Source organism: Phyllobates terribilis, unplaced genomic scaffold (assembly GCF_046119375.1).
Source record: "Phyllobates terribilis strain yellow unplaced genomic scaffold, ASM4611937v1 Scaffold_1__5_contigs__length_1240528914, whole genome shotgun sequence".
NCBI classification, from domain to species: domain Eukaryota; kingdom Metazoa; phylum Chordata; class Amphibia; order Anura; family Dendrobatidae; genus Phyllobates; species Phyllobates terribilis.
Window position 1 is genome coordinate 851,774,039 of NW_027362761.1, and position 12,333 is coordinate 851,786,371.

A 12,333-nucleotide genomic window follows, 5' to 3' on the forward strand; every position below is an offset into this window, starting at 1 on the left:
TGGTGACAGATTCCCTTTAATAAATAGGGGTGATGAAGAATGCAGGGTACTGTAATGGATCTGTTCACTGTTTGGGAAATTGAAGTACTGGATACGTAAGGTCTGAATATATAAGCTCACACACCCCATTCTGGAATTTTTTACAAACATAAATTTTTCACTCTTTGTTTAATTGCAGCCATTTGGTAAATTCTAAAAAGTTCATTTTTTTTTCTCATTAAAGTACACTCTGCACCCCATCTTGACTGAAAAAAACAGAAATGTAGATATTTTTGCAAATTTATTAAAAAAGAAAAACTGAAATATCACATGGCCATAAGTATTCAGACCCTTTGCTCAGACATTCATATTTAAGTCACATGCTGTCCATTTCCTTGTGATCCTCCTTGAGATGGTTCTACTCCTTCATTAGAGTCCAGCTGTGTTTAATTAAACTGATAGGACTTGATTTGTCTATATAAGACCTCACAGCTCACAGTGCATGTCAGACCAAATGAGAATCATGAGCTCAAAGGAACTGCCCAAGGAGCTCAGAGACAGAATTGTGGCAAGGCACAGATCTGGCCAAGGTTACAAAAGAATTTCTGCATTACTCAAGGTTCCTAAGAGCAGATTGGCGTCCATAATCCTTAAATGGAAGACGTTTGGGACTACTGGAAGTCTTCCTAGACCTGGCCGTCCAGCCAAACTGAGCAATAGTGGGAGAAGAGCCTTGGAGAGAGAGGTAAAGAAGAACCCCAAGATCACTGTGGCTGAGCTCCAGAGATTCAGTAGGGAGATGGGAGAAAGTTCCACAAAGTCAACTATCACTGCAGCCCTCCACTAGTCGGGCCATTATGGCAGAGTGGCCGGACGGAAGCCTCTCCTCAGTGAAAGACATATGAAAGCCCACATAGAGTTTGCTCAAAAACACATGAAGGACTCTCAGACTATGAGAAATAAGATTCTCTGGTCTGATGAGACGAAGATAGAACTTTTTGTTGAAAATTCTAAGCGGTATGTGTGGAGAAATCCAGGCACTACTCATCACCTGCCCAATACAATCCCAACAGTGAAACGTGGTGGTGGCAGCATCATGCTATGGGGGTGTTTTTCAGCTGCAGGGACAGGACAACTGGTTGCAATTGAAGGAAACATGATTGCAGCCAAGTACAGAGATATCCTGGATGAAAACCTCTTCAGAGTGCTCTGGACCTCAGACTTGGCCGAAGGTTCACCTTCCAACAAGACAATGACCCTAAGCACACATCTAAAATAACAAAGGAGTGGCTTCAGAACAACTCTGTGACCATTCTTGACTGGCCCAGCCAGAGCCCTGACCTAAACCCAATTGAGCATCTCTGGAGAGACCTGAAAATGGCTGTCCACCAACGTTCACCATCCAACCTGACGGAACTGGAGAGGATCTGCAAGGAAGAGTGGCAGAGGATCCCCAAATCCAGGTGTGAAAAACTTGTTGCATCATTCTCAAGAAGACTTATGGCTGTACTAGCTCAAAATGGTGCTTCTACTCAATACTGAGCAAAGGGTCTGAATACTTATGACCATGTGATATTTCAGTTTTTCTTTTTTAATAAATTTGCAAAAATTTCTACATTTTTTTTTTTTTTCCAGTCAAGATGGGGTGCAGAGTGTACTTTAACCCTAAAACGCATGACCATAAAAATGGGTATTTTCAAAAAAGAGTTGTTATACCGAAAATGCCTGTAACATAAAAATAAATGAACAACTGGAAATGACAAACAACTATATACCTGAGGAATACCTAGAGTTTCAAAATTCTAACTAAAGAAATCTTGCAGAAAATAGAAAACAATTAACAGGGCGGGCCTGCGAGGCCCCAGGTATGCGTTCTAGGGTTAATGAGAAAAAAAAAATTAACTTTTTAGAATTTACCAAATGGCTGTAATTAAACAAAGAGTGAAAAATTTAAAGGGGTCTGAATACTTTCCGTACGCACTGTATCCCATTGGTGTATTCATAATTTTGGAGACCCCTTTCTTTTTATACATATTTTATATCTTCTATCTTTAGGATACCCTTTTTTTCCACTATGTCCTTTTCTTATTTTAGAGGTTTCATATAAACCCAGATTGTATCACTGTTATGTTTCTAGTGCTATATTGTCCGTATGTACCAAGCTGAAGTACTACTACAAAGCATATATTGATTTTATAGCCTGATTCATTAAAGGGAACCTGTCAGCAGTAGTGATGAGCAAGCATGCTCGTTACTCGAGATTTACGAGCATGCTCGGCGTTTTCCGAGTATCTTCGGTGTGCTCGCTTGTTATGTTTGAGTCACTCCATGTGCATGATTTGCGACTGTTTGACAGCTTTAATACATGGGAGGAATGCCTGTTTGTTAAGCATTCCTCACATGTATTAAAGCTGTCAAACAGTCGCAAATCATGCGCACACAGTGACTCAAACTTAACATTCGAGCACGCCGCAAATACTCGGAGAGCACCCGAGCATGCTCGCCGAAAGGGTTAACAGAACACACTCGCTCATCACTAATCAGCAGGCTTCATCACCCACAACTGATCTAATCTGTGTTAGGTCTCTGTAATGCAGATTCATCCTGGATCTTATATAAATAAACAGCAAGTGCAGGGGGCTGCATTTACAGCTCTCCATCCTTTCTCCCTCTTTCCCCACTTTCTCACTGAATGACAAGTCACTCTTGTTTGAGTGACCTGCCTCCCCCACCAGAGATCTCGCATAGGCATCATCATTCCCTGGAGTGGCACCTGTGCAGTCAAGTTCTGGTGGTGATTTAAAAGTCGGACTATATGCCACTCCACGGATTGATGGCGCCTTCACAACATCTTCAGCAGGGGAGGCAGGTCACTCAGAAAACAGTGACCTGTCATTCAGCAACTGGGAGACAGCAGTGAGCAGGGAAAGAAAGGCTGAAGAACTGCAGGTGCAGGGCCAAGGCCTCTGCACTTGCAGCTCATCTACATAAAAATTGGAAGCCCTTTACCCAAGAATGGAATAAAGGATTGAAAAAACAAAGGTATGGAATTCATCTCCATTACAGCGACCTAATACAGAATAGATCAGTTGAGACTAGTAAAATCTGCTGACAGGTTCCCTTTAAGATTGGCATTTTATAATTTAGTTTTAAGGAAGGGAGGACTGGAGTAAGATGTGCCTAAATTATTTAGAGGTGCATCTTACAACAGCTGTGTGCCTCCACTAAAAATGTTACTTAATTTCTGGTGTAACTTACACCTCTTGTGTAAATTATAATGTGGCAATACCCCATATGTGGCTGTACAGTACTACTTAGCCACAAGGCGAGACTCGGGAGGGACGGAGCACTATTTGCCTCCTGGAGCAGAGATTTTCCTAGAATAGTTTGCGGACTCCATATACAGAGCCCCTAAGTGCTAGAATACAAAGCGATCAAAAAATGTCATGTGCCCAAAAATGGTACCAATAAAAACGTCAAGTTGTCCTGCAAAAAACAAGCCTTCACATGATTCTGTCGGCCGAAATATGGAAAAATTATAGCTCTCAAAATATGGCGATGCAAAAACTAATTTTTGCAAAAAAAAGTCTTTCAGTGTGACAGCAGTCAAACATAAAAACCTGATATAAATCTGGTATCACTGTAATAGTGTGTCACCCCAGGCCTGGATGCCACAAATATTAAAGGCTGTGTCTGAGAGCAGGAGGGAGGTTCCCTGGTCAAGGACAATTAGCATACAGCCCCTCCTGTCCCAGGCCAGTAGGGGGAGCTGGCTGCCCCTATAAAAGCTGGAACTGAGGGCAGGGTTAGAGAGAACTGGACGACCTAGCTCAGGACTGAGACTGGTCCCAGAGAAGGAGGGACAGTTCAGCTGTAGCCGAGGAGTCCGTGAGGCAGAAGAGAAGCTGCAAGCCAGGGACAGAGGCGACGAGAGCCGGTCCTGGCTGAGAGAACTACACCACCGGACATTGGGGTCCGAGGCTGTCAGGGTTGCAAGCCCAGCAGCAGAGAACCAACCCGCGAGGGATTTCAGGTCCCTTGGCCTAAGAAGCCTGGAGGCTCCGCCACACAGAGGGACCAGTACAGCAGGAGAAAGCAAAAGGTACCTAAGGCCTGAGTCGCAAGCCATACAGGCAAAGTACACGGTCAGCTCAGGGACGTGGGCTATTACACCACGAAGAGGGGTATAGTCAGAAAGAGCATAGAGAGAACAGTAGGCCTACACACTCACCCTGACCAGTGGGGCTCGCCCGAATGCTCTCAGATACCCAGGCCCACTCCTAACCGGTACTCCTGTCGGGTCAGTAATAACATCTGCAATAAAGACCCTGGACTGTTTGAAGCGGACTCTGAACCCTTACTATTGCGGCTGCACTATCACCCCCAGCATTCACCTACACTGCCCTGAGGCTACACTCTTCCCGTGGGGAGTTATCCTATCCCTATACTGCACACCAACACCAGCCTTAGCGGTCTGCCTTGCAGCGGCGGTCATGCCTGACCGCAATCCACAGGTGGCGTAGTCGGACCTTCAAAACACTGATAAATAGACTGCCACAATTTGGTCTGACCACCCTGAGCCACGGGATCGGGTTGCCACTACTACCCCCAGCATCGCATAGAAGCCCGATTCCGGGTGCCCCACGGCCCAGGGGGCGAGTCAATAGCACCGACTCAAAGAATAAAGTCGTCTAATTACGGCGCATGAGGAACGTCGTAAAAAATAAATAAGACCAATTCTTGATCTACTGTTGATTTGTTCATTCTGCCTCCCAAAGATCGCAATAAGGTTCGGCGCACATTTACAATGCACTCTGTGCTTACACTGGGGTTTCAGTTCCGTGTAAATCTCTGAAATACTTGATTCAGAAGGAACCAATGATGTAGATGGAGGCACTGTGGACACCACCTGGCCTATGATCTGGTGGTGTCTGTCTTTTTAGGTGTCTGTCTTTTTTGTCTGTCTTTTGTGCACTTCTGAAAAGGAGGACAACGCTGAACAGAGGCCAGACGGAGTCCAGAATAATAAAATAATTTTGGTTAGTCCCAAAAATAATTAAAATCCTCAATTTATTACAAAATAATTTAAAAGATCATAGAGGTTGGGAATACATCTCAACGCGTTTCTGGCAAAAAGCCCATATTCACTGAGAATAAGGGCTTTTTGCCAGAAATGCGTTTAGATGTATTCCCAACCTGTATGATCTTTTAAATTATTTTGTAATAAATTGAGGATTTTAATTATTTTTGGGACTCACCAAAATTATTTTCTTATGTGAAGCCGTAAGTCACGGCTACTGGTTGGAGACCCAGAACATTGTAAGACGGACTGAGTCATATAAATAGGACACAGTGAGGCTGCTTTTTTGTTTATTTACCTTGGAGTCCAGAATAACTCTGCTGCCTCATTATAATGAGTGGCTCCCTCGGGGGTTAATCTGAATCACGTCACTCGGAGATTTAGATGTAAACACCGATATAAGTGCTCAGCATAGAGCGCAGGATAAATGTGATCCCAAATGTTATATAAAATGTTCCAAACAAAAGATTCAACTTAATCCAAAAGAAAAAAAACCCCACTCAGGTCCATCATCTGTTAACGGAAATATAGGGGCTTCTACGTTACTGGTAGTACAAAGTCTCTGAAAAAAAGAAAAGCACTATGGCTCATCGCCCCCCAAAAGAAATCCAACCTATTCAGAATTCCCAAATCTAAATGCCCCCCTCCCTTCTGAGCCCCAGTGTGCCTAAACCGCAATTGGCGTCCACATGTTTGGCATTTCTGTAGTGATGAGAGCTCGCTTAATTTATGGGTGCGTGTCTCCAGAAGCATGAGCTGTGCACTACAACGTACTGGTCACTACAACGGTAGCTTGCAATTTTCACTCAGCAACATCCACTTCTGCTTGTTTCTGGAAAACACCCATAAAGTCAAAATTGTCACTACACCTGTAGATAAATTCCCAAAGGGGCATAATTTCCAAAATGGGGTCACTTGGGCTTTTTCTGCTCTTCTAGCACTTAGGGGCTGTGTATGGAGTCCGCAAACTATTCTAGGAAAATCTCCACTTCAGGAGGTAAATAGAGCTGCATCCCTCCCGAGTCTCGCCTTGTGGCTAAGCAGTACTGTACAGCCACATATGGGGTATTGCCAAATTCAGCAGAAATTGTGGAACAAATTTTAGTGCCATTTTTACCCATTTCCCAGTGTGAAAATGTAAAATCTAGGGCTAAAACCAAATTTTGGTGGTAAAAATGTAATTATTTTATTTTTACTGCCCAATGGTATAAAATTCTGCAACGCAGCCGTAGTGGCCATATGATCACTGCACGACCAAAATGGATTTGTTGAGATGTGTTGTTTGTAATATGGGGTCACTTATGGGGGGTTCTGATGTTCTGGCACTTTAGGGGCTCTCCCAGTGGGTCATGGCACCCGCAAACCATAACAGTAGAATCTGCACTATAATATGGTGCTCTTTCTCTTCTGAGCTTTGCACTGTACCTGAAAAGTATTTCCCGATTACATGTAGGGTATTGGCATACTCAGGAAAAAATGGACCTCATTTTGTTATAAAAATTTCTCCTATTAGCCCTTAGAAAAATTAAAAACTTTCTTCACCGCCCAATAGTATAAAACTCTGAAACACATGTGGTGTCAATATGATCATTGCACCCCTAGATTAATTCATTGGCGGGTGTAGTTTGTAAAATGAGGTTACATATGGGGGGGGTTGTGTTATTCTGGCACCTTAGGGGCTCTACCAATGTGACATGGCCCCTCAAACCATTCCAGCAAAATCTGAACTCCAATATGGCGCTTCTTCCCTTCTGAGCTTTGCACTGTGCCTCAAAAGTAGTTTTCGACCACATATGGGGCATCCGTGTACTCAGGAGACATTGAACATTTTCTCCTGCTATCCTTGTGAAAATGAAAAAAATTGGGGATAAATCAACATTTTTGTGGGAAAAATATTTTTTTTTCATTTTCACAGATCAAAGTTGTAAAATTCTGTGAAGCACCTAGGTGTTCAACGTGCTCACCACATGTTAGATAAATTCCTTGAGGGGTCTAGTTTCCAAAATGGGGTCACTTTTCGGGGGTTTCCACTGCTTAGGAAAATTAGGGGCTTTCCAAACGTGACATGATACCCTCAGACTATTCCATCAAAGTCTGCGTTCCAAAACGTCACTCCTTTCTTTCTGAGCCCTGCCGTGCACTAAAACAGTAGTTTTCCCCCACATATGGGGTATCAGCGTACTCAGGAAAAATTGCATAACAAATTGTATGGTGCAATTTCTCCTGTTACTCTTGAGAAAATAAAAGTATTGGGGCTAAAATAACATTTTTTGTGGGAAAAATTTGATTCTTTTATTTTCACGGATCAGCGTTATAAACTTCTGTGAAGCATCTGGGGGTTCAAGGTGCTCACCACACATCTAGATAAATTCCCTGAGGGGTCTAGTTTCCAAAATGGTGTCACTTGTGGGGGGTTTCCTTTGTTTAGGCACATCAGGGGCTCTCCAAGCGCAACATGGCGTCCACTAATTATTCAAGCTAATTTTACATTCCAAAAGTCAAATGGCGCTCCTTCCCTTCCGAGCCCTGCCGTGATGTTTTATGACAGATTGTGTATGATATTGATTTGTGAGTGGGTTGGCTTTGCACGCCATATCCTAGGTGCCATCCAATTATTGATTTTGTTGGGAGAACCACTCCAACAAAAGTCCCCCCTTTCTTCCTTTTATTTATATAGAGTTGGACATGGGTTTATATGTTATTTCCATATTTGAACTAGGGCCACTAGTAAATACAGTGTGCATTGCTATTTCGCTAAACATTATATTCTGCTGCTTTGATCATGGAATTTTTTTCACTCATGTTGTATATTTGTTGTGTGTTTTTGGGTATTAGTAAATACATATGTTTTCAATGTTTTTAAAGTGAGGTCTAATAAAATTTGCGTTGTATACTATTTGTGGATTGAAGGTGTGCACATTTGTATATGTACCATCTCTTCTTCTCCTTTTGTGATTACTTGCAATTGGTACATTATGTCGCACCCTAATTTATTATATTGGTGGTGCATCCTTTTCCCTTAGTTTTCCTAGTTGCCAAAATGGTGTCACTTGTGATGGTTTCCACTGTTTAGGCACATCAGGGGCTCTCCAAACCCGACATGGCGGCAGCTAATTATTCCAGAAAATTTTACATTCAAAAAGTCAAATGGAGCTCCTTACCAATTTTAATTAAGTCTCCGCATTACACAATAGTTTTATATATTGTAAAAAGTGATACCCGTTAAAATGTGCTGTGGTGAGGGTGCAGGTTTGCTTTCATTTTTTTTTCATTTATTTTTCAGATTCCTTACGATTACCTTTCTTCTAACATCAATGAAAAACAATATGTCATTGTCCGAGCCAGTTCACCAAAACTCTTTGAAATAGAAAAAGTCATCCTCATTTCCCCCCACACGGGGTATATATTCATCCAAACAGACAAAACCATCTATACGCCAAACCAAAATGGTAATGTAACAATTTATGATCATATTGGAGTCATTGACATATTATTCAAAATTTTCAATGTGAAAAATATTTACTGTACTTCATGTATTGTCTTGTATAACACAAGGGTCCACATGACAAAGGTTTTTGTACCAGCTTTGATAGATCTGTTTGAAATCAGACTCCAACACGTCTGACTGATTCTATTGACTTAAAGGGACCGTCCACCTTTGGGGGTAATTTTTTTTACTTAAATTTATGTACTTTGGGCTAAAAAAAAACATTTTTTGCAATTGGGTTTCTAGAAAAAATTGGTACCATTTACTTTCTATAGGCTATGTCTTGTACTGTCTAATGCTTGCTGCAGAATGAATTAACTGAGAATCTGTCTATGAGCTCATTAGGATGATGGAAGAATTTGTCTTTTTTCTAAGCTCCTCTTAGTGGATTTATGGCCACAGACTTCATTAAAGTTGAATGCGCAGGGAAACAAAAAGTCTGTAAAAGACGAACGGGGCAAAATTTTTAATGAAACCAAACTGCAAATATAATTTTTTACCCCAATTACATGCATTTAAGGAAAAAAAATGTCTCCAAAGATGGACAACCCCTTTAAGATGATGTTTGTCAGGTTTCATCGAGATTCCATTTTTCTTTAATAATAAAATTGTAAAACCGGCTAAACTATTTGTACCATACATATGGTAAATTGAGAGTACGCTGATAGAATAGAGAACAACACTTGTGAATGGAGCCTCACAATCATGGGGGACTCAGTGATGGGTGATCAAACCTTTATAACAAGCTTCCTATTCGTCAGTGGAAGTCAGCTTTGTTGGACAAGACACTAGCGTAAACTTGCTTTACTTTTATTTTATTACAGTAAACTACAGGATTTTCTCCACTGATCAAAACTTGGATCCTGCAGAACGAGAAGTAATTGTGTTATTTCAGGTATATAAAATAGTAAAACCTAGAATATGAAACTAATTTGTAAATCACCATAAGAAAGGTATGTTTTTCCTGAAAAAAAAAACAATATTAAATTCAACGGCATATATACAATTTCTACAAACTTATAAAGGCAGAGCTAAATTTGCTTAGTCCCTGGGAAGAGGATGAGGCTAAGGTGTATCAATGGAGACACCAAGAGCTATCCTATGGCCCAGGTGGACATACGCACAACCTATGGTTCCATGTCCCACCAAATGGGAGTGGTCAAGGACTTGTTGTATGCTATTGTTATTGGCTGAGATTTTCCATTATTCTGGGACTTATGGGCTGAAGTTGTAGCACCCAGTAGTCTAATATGCCGCCAGAAGTCGGCTATGGTAACAAGGTCATATGATTTATATAGTGAATTTCCTTTCAGTGTACTGGCTACAAAGGAGGATGTAGTGTACTGAGTCAGACCAGCATCAGTGCATGTGTAGCAGAGCTGTGTGTCAGGCTGTGGATCTGAAGAACAGTATGGTACTTGTACAAGAATTGTGTGTCTTTTTAAGTTTGCTTGCAGTACTAGACTGACTGCATGTTGTAGGCAGTGAGTGACTTTATAATATGCATATAGCAGAGCCTGTGTGCGTGATGTGCAGGCAGCATAGCCTGTGTGTGTAATCTGTGGCTGCTGAACATTGCGTGTAATCTGTAGGTAGCAGACCCCTGTGTCAAATGTGTAAATGGTGTTCCCCAGTAGCCGGGAGCCAATAATTGTTTGCAGCAATTGGCCTGGCATTAGCCACCTGCTCAGGTCAATTTAAGCCCTGTATGACGGTGAGGTTAGCAAATGGTGCCTAGCTCTCTGCTTTGGGCAGAGGGGGGGAATATGTAGCAGAGCCAGGTAGGATAGGGTTAAGTCCTAGCTCTGTAGGATTTAATTAGATGCACCTGCATAGCTTTTTACTAGAACCAGGGCCTGTGTTCACTAGAGGTGTGTCGGTCTGCTGGTTGGAGCAGAGTCGAGTGTGCTGATAGTGAGTGACCAACCAAAATATGAGCCGTAGCTGAGAGGGAGGGACATACCAGGGCCTCTCTCTGAATGGAGACTGCATTGGTCAGCTAGGAAGGCTGAGCAGTCTGTTTGTGGGAGCTGCAGAGAACCATTGGAACCTGCAGCCTGTTCAGTGTGAACTGTGCCCAGAGTTGAATTCTTCTGTTTGGCTTTGGAAGCTGTTGGAGCTTGGGATACACTAATACATGGTAGGATCATACCTCTTCTGTGTATGTGTATCCCATTTGCTCCAGAAGACAGGATTTGATTAAATGCACCTGCCGGGTCGCTCTCTGATTGTAGACTGCATTGGTCAGCTAGGAAAGCTGAGCAGACTGTTTCTGGCATCTGCAGAGTAATGTTTGGGAGCTGCAGCCTGTTCAGTGTGAACTTTGCCCAGTTCGGCACTGGAACTGCTGGAGCTCGGACTGAAAGGAATATCGCAACTGGTAAGACTGTACCTCTTCTGTGTATAAAGTTTGCTTTGGGAGAAAGGACTGTCATCGGTTTGGGGGAGCCTGCATTGACATATGTGCCTGCTGAATGAACTGTTTATTTGCTGTGATACCTTTGTGCCCAGAAGAGGCTGTATTGGTTTTGAATCCCTTGGAGTTTTATGAAAGCAATAAAACTGCACCTGTTTGGACCAAACCACATTGTCTGTGTGAATTCTACCTAATGCCTGCCTGAGAGAGTGAACCCCTACAATTGGTGGTAGAAATGCGGGTGTGAAGTTACAGAGAGCACTGCAGGGTAAAGATTGTAGGTCTTGGGTAATTGGAGCTATAGCATTGCAAACACAGTTGGAAAACATGGAGGAGCTGTTCTGCTGAAAGGTGACATTGCTGCGATATCATGGTGTCGCTGGTGCAATTCGGGACAGCTCGGAAATGTCTCTTTATTTTTTTTTTTGAAAAAAATAAAGTTGGATCCAAAATGGCTGACTTCAAAATGGCCGCCATGGTCACCACCCATCTGGAAAAGTTTCCCCCTCCCATATACTAATGTGCCACAAACAGGAAGTTGATATCACCAACCATTCCCATTTAATTTATTTCCATATAAATGGCCCACCCTGTATACAGTGTGTGTGTGTATATATATATATATATATATATATATATATATATATATATATATATATATATATATGTATGTATGTGTGTATATATATATGTATATGTATGTGTATATATATATGTATGTGTATATATATATGTATGTGTATATATATATATATATATATATATATATATATATATATATATATATATATATATATATATATATAGGGGTGTGTGTGTGTGTGTGTTCACACGCACCCTGTTATGTACCAACATAAAGTAAACTTCAGTTGGTCGTCCCCCTTCTTTCCTTTGTGTTATTGACAGCACCCATCTGCAACTTAACAAGTTCAGAGGATCTAGTTGGTCAGTATTCATTTATGGGGTCTGGGATCTGTATTTGTGTAAGAGAGTTTGGTCTGAGTCTGTTTTTATTCAGGGGGTTTGGTCTTAGAGAGTTTGTGGGGTGTGATATGGAGATGATACTTGAGAGCAGCCACCAAATAGTGTGATGGAGTGATGGTGTTTTGCTCCCTCCCCCTATTTAGATATTGATGCTTCCAGAGCTGAAAGCAGTTGATTGGTAGTGGTGCTGAGAGACCAACCCTCACTGATCTGATATTGATGACCCATCCTAAGGATAGGTTATCAATATCAATGCAGAGGAAAAATCCTTTGACACATTGCTTCTGAGAACACAGAATTATAAGATATTTATTAAAGTTGGTTTATGTGTAAGTATCTCATGCTGAGTACATACAGTACACCCATTGGTGTACTGTATGTACTATC

General features: G+C 41.7%; 1 protein-coding gene across 2 annotated transcripts in view; it reads left to right on the top strand.

Moving 5' to 3' along the window:
- Positions 1–12,333, top strand: part of LOC141153543 (venom factor-like) — a 309,206-nt gene that overhangs the window by 27,035 nt on the left and 269,838 nt on the right. For both annotated transcript variants that reach the window (XM_073638454.1, XM_073638462.1), the window contains exons 3-4: positions 8,343–8,508; positions 9,371–9,441. In XM_073638454.1, coding sequence (XP_073494555.1) covers positions 8,343–8,508; positions 9,371–9,441 — 237 coding nt within the window. The remainder of the gene's footprint in view (positions 1–8,342; positions 8,509–9,370; positions 9,442–12,333) is intronic.